The sequence below is a fragment of the Vidua macroura genome, chromosome 2 (assembly GCF_024509145.1).
Source record: "Vidua macroura isolate BioBank_ID:100142 chromosome 2, ASM2450914v1, whole genome shotgun sequence".
NCBI lineage: Eukaryota > Metazoa > Chordata > Aves > Passeriformes > Viduidae > Vidua > Vidua macroura.
The window spans coordinates 106,460,807-106,485,424 of NC_071572.1; the positions used below are offsets into that span (position 1 = coordinate 106,460,807).

At 38.2% G+C, this 24,618-nt stretch overlaps 1 protein-coding gene across 3 annotated transcripts in view; it reads right to left on the reverse strand.

Moving 5' to 3' along the window:
• The window catches only part of USP25 (ubiquitin specific peptidase 25), an 88,412-nt gene that overhangs the window by 39,947 nt on the left and 23,847 nt on the right, over positions 1-24,618 (reverse strand). For all 3 annotated transcript variants that reach the window (XM_053970589.1, XM_053970592.1, XM_053970590.1), the window contains 2 exons: positions 16,486-16,609; positions 10,360-10,522 (listed from right to left, as the gene is read on the reverse strand). In XM_053970589.1, the coding sequence (XP_053826564.1) occupies positions 10,360-10,522; positions 16,486-16,609 (287 nt within the window). The remainder of the gene's footprint in view (positions 1-10,359; positions 10,523-16,485; positions 16,610-24,618) is intronic.

Here is a 24,618-nt window from a genome sequence, read left to right on the forward strand (position 1 = left end):
TGTTCCTGATTCTCCTTGTGAAAGAGAATACAGACTCTAACCTTTTTCCATACCCCATAATATACAGTATCCCCAACAAAACAAAGAGGTTACCACTGTCACATTTCTTTTTAGATTTAAAAAGTATCAAAAACATCAGCCAAAAAAGATCTTTCTGACCCTGCTGAATCAAGGTAGACAACTGAGTAGTCAAACTTTTTTCTTATTTTGCTGTTCAAAATACATGTTCCCCTTTTATCCATCCTTGTAGAGAAGGGCGATTAAAACAGAGTCCTTTGTTTACTTACTCAAAGCACAGAAAATGTTAATATTTAATTCAAGTGTCAGTCTAGAAGCTGATACTAATTGAAGTTATGTCTCATGATGTAACAGCATTCCACTGGTGGGTCTTCAGCACGCAAAACATAGCAATGTTTTATGTACAAAATAAACCAGCTGCTGAAATATAATGTCCAAAGGCTGAATTCTCTCCATAACTAATCCAAATGCCATCAAAGTGCCAAGCAGCTGAACAGGACAATTTCATAATTTAAACACACAAATTATGTACAGAGAATTGTACACAAGTATAGCAGTTTTGCTCTTTTCTTCTTCAACCTTGTACTATTCAAAATTTCTTATGCAAGATGTTTAGTTGTTAAACTTCTTGCCAGAAAAGCTTACAATGTGCATGGTTGTTGTGAGATGCAGCAGAACCCTCACAGTTTATCTGCTGCCAACACCACTAATGCACACAGGACAGTGTCACGCTGTAGCTCTCCTATAGTGAGCTAAATCAACTTAAAGAAACTGCTACCTTCATTTAAAAAAGATCATTCCCCACTTTAAGTGTAAACAAGTGCCTGAAACCAACTGTTTTAGTGCCTGAAGTATCTCAGTGAGGAACCTGCAGTTCTTCCTGAGCTAAGGAGATAAAAAGGAGCTCACCTAAGCCCAGCAGAGACCTCCAAAGGCCAACCACCCAGAGGCCAGAAAGGGGTGAGGTAAAACGCTTTCTAGTTTTCAGAGCCAGCTTTGTCCAGGCTGCCTGCACCCAGGGTAAGTGGTCCATGAGGCAGAAGCTGCTCCTCTGCAGCCACCAAGAGATAAAACAGAGACTGAACCTGGCCCAAGTGCCATGCACTGGCCCTAGCCTAAAGCTCCAAACACATTTGCTTTCTAAACACACTGCATGGAGCAGCATCTCACCTCTTATGCATTTGGCTTCAGCTACACTGAAGGTGTAGGAGTCCCACTGCAAGAAAACAGGCTGCATCTATAAGGTGGATACTTCACATTTACTGTCCTTGTTCAAATATCTTTACAATTGACTAAAGTATGCAAAACTTATGCATGAAAGAAAACCTCTCTACAAGGTGGGTTTGTGGGGTTTTTTTCCCCAATGCATTTAAATAATTTAAAAGCTGTCATCTAGAAACTTGACTGAGCCAAGCTAAGTTATACCAATTCAAATTGCCATGAACATCAACAGATTTTTACAATACTGCCTTGTATTCTGTCAATTTTGGGGGGTGAACAAGACAGTAAAAGTAAACGAGAATAAACAAGAACAGAAATCCAGTCTCAGTTTAAGGCATTCACACTAACAATACTGAAAAATTAATACAAGACATTGTGGCTTTCCCCTGCTATAGATAGTTATGATGTATTTTCAGTCATACCAGAGAGAACTAGGTAGACTTGTAGCTTCCATACTGTAAGATACTAAAACATTCACTTTCATGAGTAATGTTTACTTTGAATTCAAACACAATTTCTGAATGCAAGTTGCCTGGGTTTTCCTTAAAACAGTCTGCTTATCCCTTTTTCCCCCCTTAAAGTCTAGGATTATCAAACATAACCTTGCTAAAGGTTATGTTAGATTATCAAACATGACCTTGCCAAAATTTAGGTTGACTGAGTAAAGAATTAATTCTTAACATTCAAGAATGGTGATGCTGCATTAGTGCTGCAAGAATATAAATTAGTCAGTATATTAAATCTATAAATGCCTGGCACACAACACAGGTCATTAAAAGCCACCAGCAGAGTCCTAAAGTAAAAAAGTTAGTGACACCAATAACACTTAGAGAGCAGGAAAACACTTCTTCTGAGTCTAGATACAAGATAACCCAACAAGCTGCTGCAAAGAGCTTCAGATGGGCTCTCTGGTGGACTCTTGCAAGTTTGTAGCATCGGGAACTAAACCCAGCTGTTTCACTAACAGATTGATGAAAACATTTGTTTCTCTTTGACTACCAGTTTTGTATTTGTTTCCAGCACTGAGAACAAAAAAAAAACCAAGAAAAAGGCAAGAAAAGTCCACAAGAACTGTGCATTTTTAATATGCATCACCTTTATACAAGTTTGCATGAAAACCTGAAGTTTGTAAGACCATGAACAGAGACAGCTTCCCACTGAATTTGCAAAGGTTAAGCTTGGAGGGACAGAGAGAAGACAGAACAGAAGGAAGAAACCCAAAAACTAAATATATCTTACTAGGAGAGCTTGAAAGTGCTGAAAAGCAACTCTTGGCAAGAAAAAAAGAAAAGCATGTATTCCTATAGAGCTCCTAAACAAATTCCTTTAGGTACTAGCATTTAGCTTAAACATGATCTTGTATAACTTGAAAACTTATCTGCACTAGCACAGCACAACACCCATTTTCCTCATTTAGTCATTTGGGGCCTTTTATGCACTTCAGTTTGGCCTTTATTTATTTATTTCCTTTTTTTCTTTAAAGCCACAAAGCCAAGACTATCTCTACCTTCATTTTGTGTTACAAGCAGAGAGCAATCATTACTGTTCTAATAATAAAAAGCAAAAATAGAGATCTATGGCATAAAGTATATTATTTGGAATAGTTTTCCTCTGCCAGCATGACAAATTAGATTTATGTTCTTACTTCACTTTATAAACTATTTAGGTGGTTTAAGGTATATAGAGCCAGTTTTAGTGGGGTACATTGAGTATTATCAGAGTTAACATTCATGTTAATAACTCAAATCAAAGAAAAACACAGAGCTATGGAATATATGGTCTTACCTGCATGCATTGCCATGTTTCCTCCAATGTAATGAAGAATTTGAAATTTACTAGTTATCAATATTTGAAGTGCTAAGGTTCAAAGTAAAAGTACTCCTAAATATTGCACAAATTAGTGGTTTAATACTCTTGCATGCCTCTGAGTATTACTGTCCAAAGCTCCATATTGCAAAAACATGAGCTGCTGACAGCTGAGTCCAGTTCTCACCAACTTGCAAGCCTTTTGGACTCTATATCCCTATATCTTGAGAGAATTGTGATTGTTCAACCAGTAGAAGAGAAGTTAGGGTAACCTAACTGCAGCTTGCCAATACCTGAAGTGAGCCTACAGGACAGATGGAGGTCCTGGAGTGACAGGACAAGAGGGAATGGATTCACACTCACAGAGCAGGTTTAGATCAGGTATTAGGAAGACATTCTTTACTGTGAAGACGATGCACTGACACAGGTCCCATCCCTGGAAGTGTTTAGGGCCTGGTTGGATGGAGCTCTGAGCAACCTGGTCTAGTGGAAGGTGTCCCTGCCCATGGCAGGGGGTTGGAAACAGATAGTAGATCCCCTCCAACCCAGGCCATTCTTTGGTTCTAATTTGTGAGAATCACTTCTCTCTCCTCTTTAAGGCTTTGCAGACTTTTCCTATTTATTGATTTTTTTTCCTTCTTTATAGTTTATATTCTTGAAAGTACTTTCTTACAACAAAGTCCATAAAATGGTTGCTTGCTGCTACTGCACCTATTACTCTGTTGGGCACAATGCTCCCTTCTACCCTGCTCCTCCTTATAACTTACTCTGGGGTTGTCTCCCACTCCATCTGTTCATGTCTTATTCCTGTTAATTGGTAAATCCTGTTTCCAGAACAGAGACTAATGACAGGCATTAAGAAAATTAGGAAGTCACCCAAAACATAGTTTTGTGCTTCTTTATATACACTGAGGATCTGCCACAGTCCAAAGCTTCTCTCGCATTCTTTAGAAAATTTCACGTAAAGAAGACAGAAGGGAAGTGAGCAAAGCAGCTTCAAAGCTGGGACTTGAGCAGGTTCCTGTTCAAACTTTACTGTGAAAGTATAGTTAGAGGAGTTGTCTTTTTCTTTTCTCCTCTGAAGCAAAAACCCTTACAGACAGATATGGCACTGCCTGATGGCTGAACTTCAGCACAACCACCCCACATATACAGTGGTAGTGATGAGGAAAACATTTACCAATTTGAGAATCACAGAGTCAAAAGCTTTGGAACATACCTCTAAAAGGACATTTTTATTTATAAACAAACAACCAATTAGCATTCCAAACTGCTGAAAAGCTAGGTATAAATTGCAGTTTTAAGCTATCATGTCTTATAACTCCAGAAGGCTGAGGTGCAACAAGGAAGAAGATGGAAAACAGCTTGCATACTGTTTGAGCTCGAAAGTCAAACTAAGACCTCTAGCAGGCTTGGGTTAAGTCAACATTTTAAACAAACAGCTCACCATGGAATTACCAGCCTGCATTTAGAGAACATTTACTTGTTTATAGCAACAAACTCAGAACATGACTACAATTCAGAAGACAGCTAAGTATGATATGTGTCCAGAAGAATTCACTTTATGCTTGTGTCTTGGCACATACTAAGAAATGCCAACCAACCACTTCTCTACAACATGGTGAAAGCAAGAAAAAAAAATTCTGTTAGGACAAAAAGTCACAGCCAACATTTCCTTACACGGTTACAGTTTTCAACTTCTTGCCCAAATTAAGTGATGCAAATTTAAATAACACACCTAAACAATCCATCCTGTATCCTTTATTTTAATTAAATGAGCAATTATTTAGGAGTCAAAATGAAAGCCATGATCCACTAAAGCTTTCCATACCTTCGCAACAAATTTTGCAATATTACAAATCACTAAATGTAAAGTAAGAATTCAAAATATCACACAAGCAACCTGAGGGAACCAAAGACTACAGAAGCACAAAAAGCAGGAAAAAGAATACCCTGTCGGCAAATATCACAGGATGACTGAATTTGGAAGGGACAGGTTCACTTTTCAGAGAAACCGAGGGAGTGACAGAGGAGTGGAAAACAAGAAATTACATTTCCAACATCATTATTCCTCTGCACATGAAACTCTACAGAGCAGTTTATATCATATCCCCCACCCCTGCCTCAGGCTGTTCCACAGTGTAAATAGTGGAAAGAAAATATTCCATCAATGACCATTTAACTCATACGGGATTTGAGCACTGATTGCTCTTCAGCCTACAACCTTGCACTGCATGGCCAGGGAAGTAAGGGACTCATGTACAATGTATAAATGTGCACATTTAATAGTATAATCCTAGGCTTTTTGGTACTAATGCACTACCACATCATCCATCATAATCCTTTCCATCCATCATGACAAATAAGAAACAAAAAATAATGTAAAAGTTAGATACTCATGGTAGGCTGCTTTAAATAAGAACAATATTGGCAAGTAGCTGAGCCACCAAATGGGAAGAAAATACTTGTTTGATTCTCACCCATCAAACTGGTTCACTTCTTCCCAGAACTAGAAGTTTAGGATCAAAGGACATCCTAACCCCCAATATACTGACATTAGGAAAACAAGAAGGCTGCTCCCAAACACAATGCAACAGATTAAGATGCCAGAAGTGCTGTTAGGGACCCTGAAAATAAAAGTTAAAGAGCAACCCTGGAGATTTATGCTTGTTAACTTCATTCAGCAAGCTATGCACTTTTGGGGGAAAAAAAAAAAATCTCTCCTCTGACTCTTGACAAACTCATAGGGAAAAGCGTGTGGGGATGCCAAGCCCCAGCTGTCCTGTTAGGATACCTCATTTGGTATAGGGAGAAGCTGCAACCTGGCCTTCTGGAAGTCATGAGACTGGGGAAGAGAGTGCACATGGTACATGAGGAATGGCACTGGAGAAAGAGGAAACAGCAGCATTCAAAATACAGTTTTCACTGATTTCCCCACACACTTTCCTTCTCCCACAGAAATCTACCTTTGCACACTGTGACATCCTCTGAACCATCTGGGCATTTCCCATGGTACCTTTTCCACAGGGCAGGTCCTGCCAGGACATTACTTCTTCCACATGACCAGAACCCACTTGGGACTCCGAAAGATAAAGTTTGTCTGGTGCAGTGTCTTAAACCAAAACTTCTGGGGGAGAACTTGCACAGGCAGCAAGCCTAAGACATGATTCCAAAAACATATCCATGTCCTGTCCTTACTTGCCTTCTACGTCCCATGTCCTGAAAAATTTCAACTTGTGCTCAGCATGGGATGAAGGAACCACTCCACAGACTCCATAAGTTTATTATTTCTAAGCCATTTTCACGCTGTAAACTCTTACAGCCAAGAAAAACTGTGACATTACCTTTTCACAAAAGGGCCGTTAAATCTATTGCAGAAAAGTAAAAACATACAGTGGTATATTTGTGTTTTGTTTCTTTAAAGAACTTGATATCTTAAATTCTATTTCAAGAGCATACCTATGTAGTTACAATAATGAGAATTTAAAGAAATTAATAAAAAATAATGCACAACCAACACAGAAATATTCTAAAGCCTCAAGATTTATGGATCCTTTTATAAATGTTCATCTAACTAAACAGTAGCAAAATCATGCATGGGTGAACTCCTGTCCCAAATGTAGGATTATTATAAGTTCAATAAGAGGTAGAAAAAATATTGAGGAACTTGATTCATTTCTTGGCTGGTAAGGAAGAAATGAACATGACTTAATAAAGTTTTGTTTTGACATACTGTCTTGGGGACTCAGTTTTATATTAACATTATTATCAAGTCAGAAGTCCTCAACAGCAAGGCAGATTTTTAGAAGTAACACTGTGGGGAAAAAATTACTGTTCATTCTAACACTGCTGAATGTAACTGTTGAAAGCAAAACTTTGTTTTGGAGCTCTCTGAAGAGAGACTCCCCTCTTCCTGTGCAGAAGAAGATGACTTCCACATGTGCATATTTCTCTACAGCACAAATAAATACAGGGTAAAGGCAACATCTCCAGTGATGTTTGAATCTTGTTAGACTTTGCTGTCACTTACTACGAACATCTCTTCAGGAATTTCATACTCTTAATGCAAATACACAAAACATTTATGACTGAATTTCACTAAGTCAGTTAATTGGTCCCTATAAAAACCATACATTGCAAAAGGAAAGCATCAAAATGTCAAAATCTCTTTTTTCCTTAACAAGCACACCATAAATAGAATGATGACTTTTCTTTCTTTGCAATTTAGTTTTAGATTATATTACACAATATATCATTGTGACTGACAGTAGTTAACATTTAGATATTGTTGACCTATGTGATGTGTCAGGTTACAAAAGCCTCCCAAAGAAAGCAAGAAAATACTTCTACATAGTCAATGCAACCCAAGTAGTCAATCTGCCCTGTCGATACATAAGTATGGTATTAGCTAATGTTCTAAATTAACATGCATTAAATTTCCTGGGATGGTTGCTTGAAACATAAATCTTCCTGGCTGACAGATTATTAATAACCTAAATTTTCAATCAAGTTATAAATCTTTCAATGGTTTGCTTGAATTACATTCCATAGACCTAACCCCAGAAGTTTCACTATCTTTTAGGATCAAGCCATTATAATTCCAGACACCACAGATTTTCACATGGTATGGCTGGTGACCATAAGAACTAGCTAGGTCTCTTTCTAATCTGTTTTCAAGGTATAAAGTTGCACACTGGGTATAAATAACATGAGATCATAGGTCTAGCATAGGTTTTTACATTCTCTGCCCTCTGCTCTTCTCTCTTTGATTAACAAATTAAAAATTCACATTTCCAAAAAAACTTTTATTTAAAGATTTTCAGTTTCCTATATAGAATGCTTTTAACAGAAGTGCACATAAAATCAGTCCTTTAGATTTGGGACTGCTAGGAATATAAAATCTGATTATGCCACAGAGAAGGTAAAACACCAAGTCACAATAGCTCCATAAAGATCTTAATGGAAATAAAATGTTTGCTTCTGTTAGGACAAAGACAATGTTTCTGCTATTGCAAAAAGAGCTATGCATGCGATGGAATAAGGAAATGAGGAGAGATGAACAAGGGAAACAGCAAAAGATCTCTAGGAACACAGAAAATTCAAATACCTGTTAGATTCCTAAATGCTGAAAGAAAAGAGGCCCAAGAACATAAAAACTTCAGTGGGAAGGGGGGAAGTCACAGAACAATTAAAGCAATCTTCTAATTTCATTATCTACAGCATTACCTAAACACAAGGTAAATAAATCCTTCCCATTTGAAAAAGAAAAGCAAACCAACAAACAAAATGACCCACCTCTAACAAAAGCAAAAACCTCCATCAAGCAGAACATGCATAACAGTAATCCAATTTATCCAATCCCAGTCTACTGGGATTTCAGGACAGCTTCAGAAGAATTCATTCAACAAAAGCTTTTAACTAAGCACCAATGAGGTGAGATGGAAAGTCCAGGTACAAACAAAGAGGAAATTAAAAATTAAGAGAGGAACAAGAAGCAACCATCTGTTCCAGCCTGAAGGGAGGTTACTGCAAATTCATCAACTCTGCACTGGTAAGTAAAATTCAGAAGTGATCGAAAAAGAGCAGTAAGTTTTGACCATGTTTGCTCAGTAAAGAGATTTGCAGTGTAGTAGAAACAAGAACTGGCAAGCATGAACTGACAGAAACATCATGTGAGACTGAGTATTCATGTAAGAAGAAAGCTATATTCAAAACTGCTATGTGTACATGGTGGAAGGCAACTCTGGAATTTATAGAAGATGATGGACACTAAACTAACTAGCATTATTCACATTATTGACCTCTGAGATCAGACCAGGCTACTCAGGGCTTTTTTTCAGGCATCTTAATACTTTCCAAGGTTTGACAAATCCTGCACAGCCTCTCTGGGCAACCTCCACTGCCTGCCTGTCTTTATAGGAAAAAATGTTTCTTTATATCCAGGCTTCATCTTCCTTATCTCAAAGACTCCTATTGCCTCTCATCCTCCTAGTATGCACTGCTCTAAAAAGCCTGGCTCAAGTACATCAGAAATCTCTTTTATTGTCCATGACTTTGCAAAAATGAGAAAGAGTTGCCTTGCTAAGACTTCTTCCCATTGTCTCTCATCACCACTGGACACAGCTCAGTGGGTCCTGTGGACTTCTGTGGGTCAAGTTTGTCCAAGTAATCTCTCACTCAAATCCTTGTTCAGAGTTCTCTCAACTATGTACAGGTCTGAGGTCTTTGAGGTCTCACTGGTAAAGGCTGAGGCAAAGCAAGGCACTGAGTACCTCACCTGCTCTATTCAGCAAAATTCTCCTCGCTCAGCCCTTTATGCCCAGTATAACATCAAAACCTGTTCTTGTTACTCTAGACAACCCTTGAGGCACCAACGCAGGTCAGCTTTCACTTTACTAATACCATTCCTTCATGCCTGGACAACATCTCCAGTCTCCTCAGTAGCCCATCTGTGCTTCCAGATCCTGCACACTGCATGCTTGGCAGTGAAGCTTGGCTATGAGCTCCCTGAGAGCAGAACGGACTCTTCTGGCAATCAGGGAATGCTGTTAGCTTTCCTAAGCATCTCTGCACTTCCACCTATGGAACCCCAGATACCAAACTCCTAGAAGAAGACAAAGTCTGCTCTCCTGAACTGGGTCTGGGTCCTGTTATTCCTTTCTCGCTCCCAGCAGCATCCTGAACTCTACTTTTTCATGGTTGCTGCAGTCAAGAGTACCCACATTACTCCACCTTCAGTTCTTCCATTTTCAGGGAACATCAGATTCAGCTGTGCATCACCCCTAGTTGGCCCATCAGTGCTCATACCAAGAAGTTCTTCCTCATACATTTCAAAAATCTAGTTTGCTTGTGTCCTGCTGTGTTGGACCCAGCAAGGGTCAGGATGTTCATTGAAGTTTCCCATGGGAACCACAGACTGTAATCCAGAGACTTCCTTGCCTTTCAAAAAGGCTGCATGCACATCCTCATCCTGAGGAGGGTAGTCTGTAGCAGACACAATTGTCACTGATGTCAGCATGAGCTGCATATACCCAGGATCTTCAGAGAGTCAATTCCTTGTCTTCAACAACTCCTTAATAAGAAACATTTTGAAACTTCTCTTATGTATGCTTCTAGCACTTTCTACACTTCAATCTCACTTAAACACAGACACATTAGGAGATGCAATAAATAAATAATGTGCAAAAACATCTCATGCAGTGGCCTAAACTTCCCAGGAAAAGAGATTATTTTAAATTATTCACTTAAAATGAGCTGCCTCACCTTCCAACAGATACAATGAAGAATGCACACAGCTAATTGAAGAGTGCTTACCTGAATGACAGCACTAAACCAGCACGTGTTTCCAACATTCTTTAATCCTACTGGGCAGTTGTCTTGCCGCTTTCGATCATAAGGGTTTGGAGAGTCACTCCATACCTCTGGATGCGTCCTCTTTAAACTCGCTTTATTTTCTGCAATACTGGCTTCTAGAACTCTTTGAGAACAGAAGGGAGGGAAAAATGTGAGAAAAAAGCAAAGACCCCAGAAAAACAAAGCAAAAAAATCCCCCACCAAGTAGTAAAATAGACATTCAGGTAGCAATATAGACATCATAATGACATCATTCACTTATTGTTGCTGAGCAATATATGCAATATATTATATTATACGCAATAGCATGTCTCAAAAATGCTATTTTACTTTTATCTATGCTACAGCAATTCCATTACCCTTTGGAAAATGGTATCGGTGAGTGCATGAATCTCCTGTGAGAGCTCTAGATACAAGAGCCATGTATACAAGTCATCAATTATTTAAGAACCAGATTCAAACTGGATGGACAATTTTAGGCAGCACTAATAGTACAGTGCTTTCATCCTCGAATGCTTTTATTGCTATGCGAAGCACAAAGTCACCAATCTTTCATTTACTGACAGGAAGCCAAAGCTAGCAAGACAACTTTCAAAAACAAAGGCAGTTTTCTTAGTTTTTATTTTTGCAACTTATGCAACTGTGTTAATCACTTTGCATGGCAAGTAATTACTTTATGAGCCATGGAAAAACATCTTCCTGCAATTTTTCAAATGCCACCCAACGCTTTAATTGTATGCTCCAATGACCACTTTCTTTGCTGGAAACTGCTCCTCTGTGATTTATGCTGAATATCCGTATTTCACATGACAGTAAGACCTGATGGGTGTGAAGCTCTCCAACTCAAGCCTCATTTGATATGTTATTTCTGTATCAGCACATATGCTTAGCCTGGTGACAAAATACACCTTAAAAGCAATTTGTGGTAGATGTATTCTGAATAGAAAGATGGAGATGGATGCACTGAGGTCATGTAACAGTGGCTCTCTAACTCGTAAGCCACGAGTTTGGTGTGTGCACTACTGACACAGTCACTGTCCCCAGCCATCCAGTCCAGCTCTCAGACTGAGCTGCTCTCCAACACCAAGCACAGGATTTCACAGGCTGCATCACAAGCATCTAAGCAGTCTGAGCAGCAGGAAGAGTTGCCCCCTCTCAGTCCTAGATTCACTAAGAACCAAAGAAAGGCAGGTTTAGGTTGGTCATTAAAGGGAGCTCCTAAAGAATAAAGTCTGAACATCTTAGAAAAAACATAGAAACAGACAACCCCCCTCCTCATAATCTTTCAGTTTCCTACCTACATCTTTATTTCAAGCTATGTTCCTATCAAAGAAAGAAAAGCTATCTTAGCAAGAAACATGAACTTATTGCAGATAACTGCTTGACTAATTTGTGATTGATACTTATTTTGGAAAAAATGCAGAAAAAGAGAGGCATTCTAAATTTGAGAGACCATTTGATACAAATACCACTTTTGTATCTGTCTCAGAAAGAACCTAAATCTGGTAATTTCCTACAAATTAATCAATTTATTTTTTACGCCACCCTGTAAACAGCACTGAAAGGACAGACATATAATCCACTAAGAGCTTCTGTTCTGACATCTCCTCAAACACTGCATAGGGATGGAACGTGACTCTGATTGTTCTAAGAGTCTTTTCTGATAGTTTTTTCTACTAAGAAAACCCCAAAATGTAAAGAAACAGTCAAATTCATTTCCCTTTTCACTAATACAGTCCTTCAAAAGTGTTGGATGACCTGTGTATCTCTGCTTTGAGAGCAAAAATTGGTCAATGGGGACATTAAAAATCAATTAAAAAATGTCATACAAAGTTCAAATAATTTGTCATGCAGGTAGAATTGCTTAAAATCTTGTTTAAACTAATTTGAAGGGACCTTTAAAACTGACAAGAAGATTGACAGACTGGAATAAATTTAAATTATGTTGTAACAGGATTACAATACCTACTTCACCCCACTTGTGTTTCAGGTAAAAAGATTCAACTTCTCTTTTTTTATTCCCCCCAGAAGTTCAAGAATATTTCAAGGTATTTCAAGATTCAGGTTCAGAAAAATAAATACTCTCAAAGTGAAACAGTCCTCTGGCCCCATGAGTATTACCATTCATCAGCTTAATTACCTACTAAAATTTCTTTGTATTTGAATTTGTGTTCCTTTAGCAGGTAAGGGATTTAGTGAACTCTAGCTCGACCTAAAATGTGTTTCCATGTGTTAATAAAGTATTTGCTTCTGAAGGCATCATGGTGTTTTTTCCTTAATTCTACTTATAACATTATCTGTCCTCAGAGAGCACATGCAATAACTGCACATTCTATGTGCTGAATTAATTTTCAGATATAATGATAGCCGTGATGCAGTTAAATCAAAAATGAAAAGTGAAATAAAGTGCAGTGAGCACAGTAAATAGGAACGTAATGATCAGCTAGAATGCTACACAAATGAATGTATTTACTAGCACAGTGAGGATATCTCATAAAATGCTCACTGTCTTACATTCATAGAGTCACAAATTTGGGACATCACCTGGATCAAGAATCTTACACTGCTTGACAAAACAAGCATCCTTCCAGAGAGTTACTACAAGGATTTTGATGAGAGAGCTGAAGCCCCACTTGGTGACCCTTGAGGACAACAGCACAGTCTCCAGCACAGACGATCAGCTACATCAGCTAGCTACTTGCAGGGTTTGGCATCTCCCCCCCTCCCCAACTCACGGGACCTACAGCTGCCCCACATTCCAAGGGCTGGAATCCTGTTTGGAGGGAAATGCTGTAGCAGAGTTAGTTAGTGCCAGGCTTGGCAAGAGGCTTGAAAGCAGTGTTTTATTTCTCTGTAACAAGCTGGGCACCGCCAAGCACCTTTGCAGAACTGCAGAGAGTTCACCAGACAAAGCAAAACCCCCCCCAGCAAGGCAAGTCCACAGCACAAAGATTCAGTCAAACCACACTCTAAGGAAGCCCACTCAACATGCTGCAGAAAAGCCCACTCTGTTGGGTTACTCAGCTAGAAGAGCATAGGAAGGTATTTGTACTGTGACTGTCTTACAGCTGGACATCCAGGAATCTATCCCTGACTCTACAATATTCCACAACCCCACCTTAGATCTATACACACAATGCTTACCATAGTGCAGAGTCCCAAGCAGTTTCAATAACCCTGATTTTAAAAAAAAAGCCCAGGGGCTATGGACATCCTTTATGCACTGACAGCATGGACTCATTTTTATAGGGGCAGTACCACAGGCACAATCCAGGCCAGCTGGTTTCTCCTTCCAGTAATATCTCACTGGCTTCCCTAGTGAAGCCCTCTTTCGCCAGTTTCAGACTCTTTCAATCCACAAAAAGTAATATAAACAGGAGAAACTTCTTCACAACAGGAAATACACTGATCAAGCACACTGCTCTAGATTTAGAGAGGAAACAGGAACAGACTTGAAACGTGCCATGTACGAGATGCTCAGTTTGGACACTCGGACATTTCAGATGCATTCTCTCAACACCTACACAGCAATCATTAGGTAGTGTAAAGTAATTACATTCAGGAAGACAAATTCTATGTGCATTACAACATTAATTACACAAGTCAAGAAATTCCATTAATTTTCCCTTGGAAACCTTAACAAAATCTGCACAAATTAGGTTCCAAACCACTACGAATACCTTTGAAAAAAATATCTACCACAGCAAAAACTACTTAAATATGCACATGGCCTACATTTTTAAAAATGAAACATTTCCACAGTTTAAGTTTGCTTATTATTGACCTTCTATTTGACTTTTGCTTCTTGTTTTATCTAGAAAATCAAAAGTAAATGCCTGTAGTTTGACTTGTTGACAACCAGTGTTCTACTTTTTGTTTTGCGAAGTTCTGCATAGATCATACACTTTCTGTTGGAATGCCAACATTCTTCTGTGGGGTGTTGACTACAAAGTGGCATGGGTTTTTTCTTTTGGTTTGGTTTTTTGTAATAAATCCAGTCTGAAACTCTGTCCTTAAGGAAACTGATAGAACAGTTTGGATCAAGGATTCAAGAATTCTGAACTTCCTATATTTGTTCAACGCTGATATGATTTGCTATCAGCTCGGGGTGCTTCTTGCTACATTACTGAGTTGATCTAATGTCTCAATGCTGCCAAAACCTTCAAGATCCTCATTCTTCTCTGCCTCCATTCACAAGCAAAGTCCCATTCCCTTCCTTCTGTCATGAAATACAATGGGTCCTTCAGTGAATATTTTTGTATGGCTTTGTGAAATGAATTTGTGCAACAAATGATCCAAAGAACCCTCCAGCAAGCATAGAAAATGTGGTGCACTGCACCAAGGGGGACATGACCTGCAACAAGCTCTTCATTTCACATTGCACATGTTACTGTGTGCAATTTTGCCATTAGATGCAAGTCTCTATTTCATAAAAACAAACAGATTGACTAGATGCCTTTGTACATACAGAAAAAAGGAATCCTTTGTTATTTTCTGCAGCCAGAAAAATATACACTGTAATTTAAGTAGGAAGTATTTATAATACTAAGTTATTGTCTAACCAGATAGGACCAAAGAGGGGTTTTTAGTTTCAGAAGTGAAAAACAGTCTACAGCAAAAATACTAAATCTTCAAGGCTCCCAAGAATTGAGCACAGCAGAAGCAAGCAAGGCTTGGGTAAAGAAAAAGAGGGAGAAAATTTTCCATCTCCAGAAATAGGTCCATCTTTCTGAGTGCCTGCCTAAATCACAACTCTGTAATTACAGCAATTCTGCCCTTCAAAAAGGAACATGCAAGAGCTGACCTTCTGAAAAAAAACTGGACAGAACTTCTACCATTCTCTTGTATAAATGCACATACTGAGGTTTTAGGAAAAAAACAACCCCTTAAATGCTTTTTCCAGTTGTTAATGAGAATATGAATCTTTTTCATCCCACCCTTCCTTCCTAAAATATGCTGTCTTAAATTCATATAACAAGATAACTTTTATCACAAGTGGGGGCACAGAGGGGTATGTTTATTCTCACAATTAACATATTTATTTTTTCAAAAGGGAAAATAAAATTACTGTTGATAAAGTAATACAAATAAAGCAATAAAATATCAATATTATCAGAGATGGAATTTTCTAATAAGTCATTTAGCCTGTCAAACACAATGAACTGAGAAAAAGAATTATTGTGGCTAATCTCCCCCATCTAAATTATTTTTTTATAAAATTGGTCTTTTACAAGGAAGTAGTACTTTACCTCCTATCAAGGATCAAATCATTGCCTGTTTCCCTTAGAATAAGGCCAGCCACAAATGAAAAACTCAACATTCTTCCCAAGGCCAGTGACAGATGGAAAAAAAGAAACAACATCCTTCCCACACAAGTGTACACCCAAGCTAGTTCAAGTCCCAAATATTTCATAATTGTATCAACATTACCAAAAAAACATACACTGTACAAAAAGTTAGCATAAAATCTGATCAAAAGTTAGCTCAGAGACTCTTATAACACCCAAACTAAGAGAGTTAAGTTTATAAAACTTTAAATCCAGAACTTCACTCAAAGCCTATAGATCTTATTTGTTAAATAGGTTAATAACATTCTTCATCTGCTAAAATAGAGCAGCTGCTCTTAGTATCCTCAAGTCACAATATTAATACCCACTCCCTCAATCTCAGCCTTAACATAGAGGGAAGAAAATGTTATTGGAAAATGAACACTTTAAAAAACAAGACAAAGTATTTATTAGCTTCTTAATTTATGTTTTGGTTTTGTTGGTTTTTACCTGGTACACAAGAGAAACTTCTGGGTTTAGGTCCTATTTAAATATGACCACACATTCTCTATCTCCATCCACTTCCTCCATATTTAAAGAAATACAAAAATATGAAACATATTAAATCCTAGTCCACACATAATAGACTATTTTCCAGTGTAGAACATACAATACATTAAATCAGCATCCTGAAGCCAGGCATATCAGTAGCACAAGTAAAAGTAAACAAGTTATTATTTGTTAAAAGTTTAAAAAAGCAATACAGGCCAATCTCCAACTCTTTAATTTAATTTCTGCTTTATATAAGTTGGTTGTTTACCTGCTAATGGCTTGTTCCTCATCTGTTATTCCAGTCTCCCTGAATGCCCTGTTTGACTCCTCCAAACTCAAGGCAATTGCCCTCTGAAGATCATCTTTATCATCTCCAGTGAGATCAATCACATCTGAAAAGCAAAACTATCTTTCTCAAAATTAAAAGTGAAACAGAATGAAAGGTAAGTCTTACTGTAGAGGAGAGAGCCCACATGGATTGCTGAGCACCATTCCAGTCCATCCCTCCTGTGCCCTATGCTCTTGCAACCACTAACCCTGCTAACAGCTCCCTTTTGCCTCCAAGCCAGATAAAAACCTCAGCAGTTCACTCTGGACATGATGGGCTGTAGTTCTCCTTGCTCCTAATGTTCTTAAGTTTCACAAAGCTATGGGACAAATTTAGGAATACATGTTTTCTGAAAGCCTTCCTAAAGCAATACACTAAAATGCATTACTTCAGCTACTGAGATCAGTTGCTTCAGGGAACACATGATGGAGAGGACCTTACTTTAAAAGGATACCTTAATTGAGCAGGATAAAAGGATACCTTAATTGATTTTTCCTCCTCATGAAGGAACATGTGTTTTCCCAACATAGCCCCAAATTCTACAAGTATTTTTGCATCCTGGTAAGCCAAATACTTTCACACAGTTTCATAACAAGTGGAACAGTTCCTAACTCAACCTAATTATTTTCTATCCTGTTTGTGCATTCCTCTTCTGAACATATTTAAATTCAATTTCATCTACTGAAAGTATTGCATCTCAACATGGAAAAAAACAAATACTGGAGACAAAATGAGAATCCATACCTGGATAAGTGGGGAATTCTGGATGGACTACTGACTGAAAACAGCTCTACTTCTGCCTTCTTCATCAGCTCTTATTATACAAAGGATCAAAAACTGATATCCCCAATAAACCTCCTTATTTCTTGAGGTCAGCAACAACACCCCTGCTCCTAATTCAGGTGGGATCCTACTACACACCACAACACAAATCATGTCCCCAGCAGGCACAGCCAAGCTTTTAGAGCAGCTGGAGCCCACAGGAATGTCCATCAGCTGCACAAGACCTTCACTGGTTATCACCAGGTCACTGGTTATCACCATTTCAAGGGTCAGAAGTCTCATTTTCCAAGTGAGACAGGCAGAAAGAAAGGAAAAGTGCAAAAGGGACTTTTGCATGCAGTATCAGACAGACACACACATGAAGCATTGGCTGGTTTGAGTCTCCCTCTTCCAAGGCAAAGTTTACCCAAAGAGTTATGAAAAGGATTTGTCTCCAACCTGGGGTTTGGCCACTAGAAGCTGAAAGGCTCTGGGAGAACGAGATACAGATTTGAAACTGGCAATTGCTCATAAAGAGAGCCAAGAGGCTAGTCAGCATTTCTCCTTCCACAGGTCAACCCAATTACTCCAAAGAGCTTGTCTGCCTACATTCTGACTTCTCTCCTCATGGGCTGGTCTGCTGTAGACTGTAGCTTCCCTTATTCCCCTGGACTTTCTTTTTTGGGATGTTTCTCATTGGATAGGAACAAAACACTAAACTTAGTATACAAAAATCATTGCCATAGCAGGAACAGAAAATAGGATGACCTGTCCTTGCAAAAAAGCTGAAATCAGAAAGAAGTTGTAAAGAAACTTTTCTGTTAACACCAGCATCTTCAAAACCTACTTTTAAACTCAGTCCTGTTTTCTCTAAATAATGGTTGAACTTCTATTTTATTTTGTGGGTCTTTAAAGGGGGCACTCTTACCTGCAGAGTATACTGGGCAATCTGTCATGACTTAGAAGTATGCAAAAACACTACTGCTATAAAAGCAGCACTTCCTAATTTTATTCTTAGGCCTTCTATAGTCAGGTCAGATCTTCCAGAGTAACAGAAGGGTACTTCAACTCAGATGCCTGAAATTCTCCTTCAGAAGTACTAAAGCAATTACAACCACCAAGAGCAGAAGTCTCCCCTAGAGAAGTTTTAATAAATATGCTGCCATGCTGAGAACAACATAATTTGGGCAAAAATATCACCTCAGCCTGGGTCACATGCAAACCTGACTGTCCTACAGCCTGACAGCAGGAGGAGACTAGAAAGGCTGACAAATGAGAGGATCTCCTCACCAGACACGCACTACCTATTAGGCTCTAAAATGTGTGCTTATCTTGTATTTTCTGCACATTTACAAGGAGCCACACACAGCACCTCATCTTCCCTGGAGCCAAGCTCTATTTCTCAAAGTAGGAATAGTGGTCACAACCCAGCAGCCACACATGCTGATGGACAAGTATGGGATTGCTCTGGTCACTTCCTTACAGTGACGAATGTTCCTTGAGCAAGTTTCTAGTCAGGTAAGAGTGATGACATTTTTACATGACAAAAAAGAAAGTTAGATTAAGAAGTCAGCTTCTCTATATGGGGACTATTTTCTAGAAAAAAATTCTTGATGTAGGTGAAAATTATGTATTTAACAAAACCTCCTCCATTATACAAAAACCTATCTGGATCAACAAAACATTAAAATATTCAACTCCTTTGCAACTCCTTAGCTCTCTAATTTTTATTAATCTATACCACCACCTTATGTATTTAGAAGTTTATTACCATTCGTATTACCAGAGATTACATAGTTTTAATATTAAAACTCCAAATCTTTTACTTTTGTTTGCTTCCCAAAAGCAGATGAGCCAAAAAAGTTTGTTTTGGCATGTAAGGGTTTTGGAGCATATACCATAGGATTCTCTTTAGAAATGTTCTATCCATACATTGCTCCTGCTCTGCATGAAAAAAAGACAACAGAGTGAAGACACACTCCCAGATATTACCACTACATGCGAGTGGTGCAATCAGTTCACATCACAGAGGGTTTACCTAGCATAATTTATGTCAAAAAATACATTTATAAATATCAGCTCATCCATGGTAACCTATTTCATGCAAGCTTTTAGTTCATAGCAAATGTCAAATAAAAATCGTTTTGACATTTAAGCTAATGTCTTTACAGTTGACTCAGTAATTCATGAAGCTGCAACACCTCATACAACTTGAATCCTAAATCATAAGATGATAAAGACTTCAACAGAAGTCACAAAATAAGGGTAAGTCTGAGACTAAACTCTTTGTTCTAGAAACCAAAAATAAATTTATATATATATATATATAACCTTGTCTCCGCATTTTGCATTCCTGTCAGATGTACCTATGATGTATGTCAAGATGTATGTCAGATGTGTACAAATGTACATATAATACATTAAATTAATGTAGTTTTCTTTTTTCTTGTTTTTGTTTTAAAATATCTTCATGTTTTATAAATTCTTGCATGGGGATATTAATGTTGCTGCTATTAGTAGTAGAACTCATGAGTGAAACTGAGCTGCTGAAGTTTCCTATCTGACCAACAGATTACTCTGTTTTACGTATGAGTTTGAAGAAAAACAAAAAAGATGACTTTTACTCAAAGTTTTTATCAGACACACAAGTTTTTTCTGTGATAGGCTGAAGGATGCATTTCATGAAGGTGTAAGAATAATGCCACTTGTCCAAATTTAGTTATGTGACTTTAATTTACACATGCCAGTTTTGTAACACTCCTCTCATTTAGCCCACAGAACACTTAAATTCTCACTGGCTTATCCTCATAAAGGTACTTGTTACTTTAATGTCAAATAGCCTTAGAAAATGCAAACATTCTTAACCAGGCCATGGCTAGTGAATAAAGTTTGCTTATGAAAAAATTCTCCATAAGTGAAGAAACTTATCAACACAGTCTGGTTTAGTGCATGTGTGTTTATTCAATGAAAACTAACATTCATAATTAATCATCTGTTTTACTAAGAAATGTATTCTTGGGTTACAACATTATTAATATAAAATAATGTGTCCTTGTAATACATTAGATTCAGAGAGTTTTATATTGTTTGTAATTCTACAAAACAATTTAAGTTGTATATTGAACATACTAATGTATGCATAATGAATGCACACACTACATCTATCTATCCCCATAGATCTTCCTCTTTGAAAAAAATCTTATTCATCTGTTTACTTAGGAAATTTCTATCATCATTTAAATAAATGGTTCTTACTTGGTTATTGCCTAGGTCATTAAAATAATTACTGTGTTGTTGACTTGGTACTTATACAAGGAGGAGGCAGACAGTAGGAACTTCAAACTTAAGTAGGCTGGGAAACTCAGCATGAGAGACAGATCAGAAGTAGCAATTGAACTCAGGGACAGGCAATAAACATCCACAGTGATGCAACAACTGGAACAGGGGAAAAAAAATGAAGGGGCAGCCTTGATGGGGTCAACAGAGTAGTGCCAAGTATAAAAACCCAGCAGCAACATTCCAATTTCAACACATCAACAATATAAACATTTTTTCAAGGGAGTTGAGACTACATCTGGTTTATTTATTACAAGCAGAGCTAAGCAAGATCCTACATGCTACCACCTATTCTGTGACATTAAATTCACAGTGGTCTCAGGCTCCTAAGGTGAAGATTTAAAGGAATTTCGGTGGCTGTATATGCCAATTTTGGTTAAAACTGGCTGGAGAGAGAGCACCCAGTACCCCTGCAGCAATTCAGCCAACTCAAACTGCTGTACTGGTGCAAGAGCTTGTAAATATTGGCCACCCTTATCCCACAGCTTCCTCATCTCAGCTGTATTTACAACATCCTACAAGTTTAACACCTTAAACCTATCACTCACACACTGATGGGGAACGAGAGAGGTAATCATGACACACAGCAACATGTGAATCTGTAAGATGAAAAGAGGACCTTAAGGTACAATACTTCTGACATTTTGAAGCAGGGACCTGGACATACCAAGCTGGCAGAACTGCCAGGAACCTGGATGGAGATGACACAAGTAATCCTTGAAATAGAAGGAAATGTGATGAAGACACATAGCGATGGCTGAGTTAGGCAAGGTGACAGAAGAAGGCATTGTCAAATTCTACTCACAGAAACAATAAATGAACAGCTAGAGCATGAGGACTAACTAGGACTTGTGCCAAGAAGGATCCAGGAGCTACAGCTGACTCATGTTCAATCTGCAATTCACATCATCACAGCAAGAAAATAGGAAGTGTTACACTTCTGTCAGAGTACTATGTGGATATTTATAGAGATTCACCTATTTCTCTTAAGAACTAAGCTGATGTCTTCATTATAGTTTTGAGTGCCACAGCTCAGGAAAAAAGTATACTAAAGAAGGCCTAGATGAGAAGAAAAAAAAAATGACAACAGGTACAGGAAATGCATCCAAATACTTGAAAGGAATTTAGGCTGTTTCATTTAGATCTGATAGACTGTCTTCAAGCACACAACACGTCATCTGAGATAAAGGGAATGAAGTGTGCTTTAATTTCCACAGGGGTACACAAGGAGTAAAGGACATAATCTGAAGCAAAAGGGATTTAGGCAGGACATTAGGAGTCTAAAAGTAGGGACAGTGAAGCTTCAAAAGAAATTACCCTATAAACTTTTCAGTCTCTCTAGAATGGAACAGTAAGGAATATTTTATAAACACCACTTCAAGAAGGATTTAGGTACCGTTGAGCCTAACCTCTACCTCACTGGAAAGGGCTGTGTGACTTTGGAGACACATGCAAAGGCTCAAAGAACAGGAAGATATAAAAAGCCAGAAGCCACGAAGTCTACAATCCTTGAATTGCTGTGCAGGGCATTTCATAGTTATTGTAACATGCCCTTATAAAAGGGCTTGAAGTCTTTTGTTTTGGCTATGGAATGTGCAATTGCAAAGACTAATAGTTCAGTTTTAATGAAAAATAACTGCATTTCCAAAAGAAGGGAAGGAGAGAATTTGTCCTGACAGCTGTTTCACTGGAACACAACACAACTTCCAAAATACATCTCTTCACTCAGTTCCTTCCTTTAACCCTGGGTGCTTCAAGTTCCTTCAATAATAAGAAGAAAATGGATGCATTCTTAGCAATCCAACAGTTCTGTTGTGCAGACACAGATGAAAATACAATAAGTTACTTCAAATGGGAATAAAAAGGTTTCTAGAGAAATAAAAAAGTGAAAATATTTGGAAGTACTACTAAACTTCTTTTGTTTTTCTTTAAGTACAATGCCTAGGATTGCCTCTACCAAGTGGAATGTTGAAATTACCTTGGACTAAAAAATGTGCATCTGTACACTGAAAGCCTAATGCTTAAAGCACTTTTTCCTCATAGAGTGCAAGAAGGAAAAGAAAGTCAAAATGTTAAAACCACCTTTGCAAAAGGATTAGATTAAGCTTGAATCACTGTTGATGTGAAAATACTACATTTGCAGATGTTTGCACATGGCATTTTGAACAGACAAAAAGGCAAGCATCATGAGTAACACTGACTGTGCAAGTCAGTCTTTGTTTAACAGATGGAGCACGTTTAATGAAAACCTATTTTTTTTTGCAGCTGCTGAAATGTTGCATTTGGTAATAAGACAAACCAGGTTTCCTTATACCTCCTACCATCCAGGATGGAACTCTCAAACAACTTATGACCACTGTCACTTTTGGAAGAGCCACTACACAATTCTGGCTGTTATGGTACACAGTAACAGTTTCATTTTACCCCTTTAACTAAGTAACCATGTCAAAGAAATGCAGTCAGTCAAGTTCACATCTGATATATCTTTACACAAGGAATACATTCAATGGCCTTTGTAAATGGCTGGAGGTTTTCTGGGGCATAAAAGACAGCTCTGGTATTCATCTGTGACTCTCTCATTCCCAGTTTGGACGCTTTAACTTGGTGGGACCACAAAGCTCCATTTACAGCATTCCATGACTCTTAACATCTCCAGTTTCAAACACACAGAGGTAGTTAAGCAGTAAGGAACAGTAAGGGTGAGTTTTAATTAATAAATGTAATAATACCTATGTGGGATAATAAAGGGAGTCAAATTTGAGAGACAAGATCCTGTCAGCAACTCAGCATAGCCGCTGAGAATGCCTAATACGTGTTCTTTCGCAGAAGGGAGCCCTGATGGTCAAAGCCATCTGCTGAAGATTTGCCATCCTGTGCCCACCCTTCCATTCTCTCCTCACAAGCCACTGCTCTTTCACACTGCCTTACAAGACAGTGTTTACTAACAGAGACTTGTCTTTTTTGCTGCACTGCATTTTTTAAATCTAGATTCCAAATAATTACAGGCCAGCACATTACAAGGGAAGTGTAGGTTTCTTCCAGAAGCATTCACTAGATCTCTGCAGGAGCTTGTGGGGGGCTCCATGGTCACACTGGTTTTAGCTTTTGTTCTGCTGTAGGTGTTCAGTTCTTGCCTTGTAAGCCCTCCAATATGATGAAAAGTTCAAAGATACCTTTGTGAACTTTTCATTATATTGATGAAAAGTGTGTTTTCAGTCTAATTAAAACAGCAAAGACTGGCTAAGGGCTCTCATCTTTGTTGCCAGTGATGACCTGACCAGATATTAAAGATGTTAAAAAAAAAAATTTAAAACCTACTTTTCCCACAGCAGTTGGTGTTTCTTGATCACTGACTTGTTGTGCTAGATAACTGTAAGGAATCTGCCTTCAGCCCTCCAGAGAAGAGAAGAGAATCCTGAAATTCACCTTGGAATGTGCAACTCAAGAGCTACCCTTCTCATTTGACCATCTGCCATGGGTAATGTGGGCTCTTGCAGATTTGATTCATATCCCTTGTCACCTCATTTCTTCAGTAAGGTTGTACAGCACAGTAAGTGACAGCAAAACTAAATACTTCTATTAATGGGATTGCTATTAAATCTAATTAAACACAGACTCCAAGAGAATCCAGCTTACTATTCCACTGCCATAGTAGGTTGTCTAGTAGTACTAGAAACTGTGACACAGTAGTGAGTTTGCTCTTAAAAGCCTTCATTTCCTCAATGGCAATTTTCTGACACTGAAAATTAAACACATGGGGAAGGATGTGTTTGTTTTCTTTCCAAAGAAGTGAAAAGAAAAAATACACAAAACACCCCAAGCCACCCACCACAACTTACTGCATGGATAACACAAATATCTATAATGTACTCAGGACATTTTATAGAGGGTTGCTAATAATACCAAGGATTTAAATGCAGTTTTCAGATCAAACATGTTGAGAATAAACTCGTGTCTAATTAAAAAAAAAGTTTA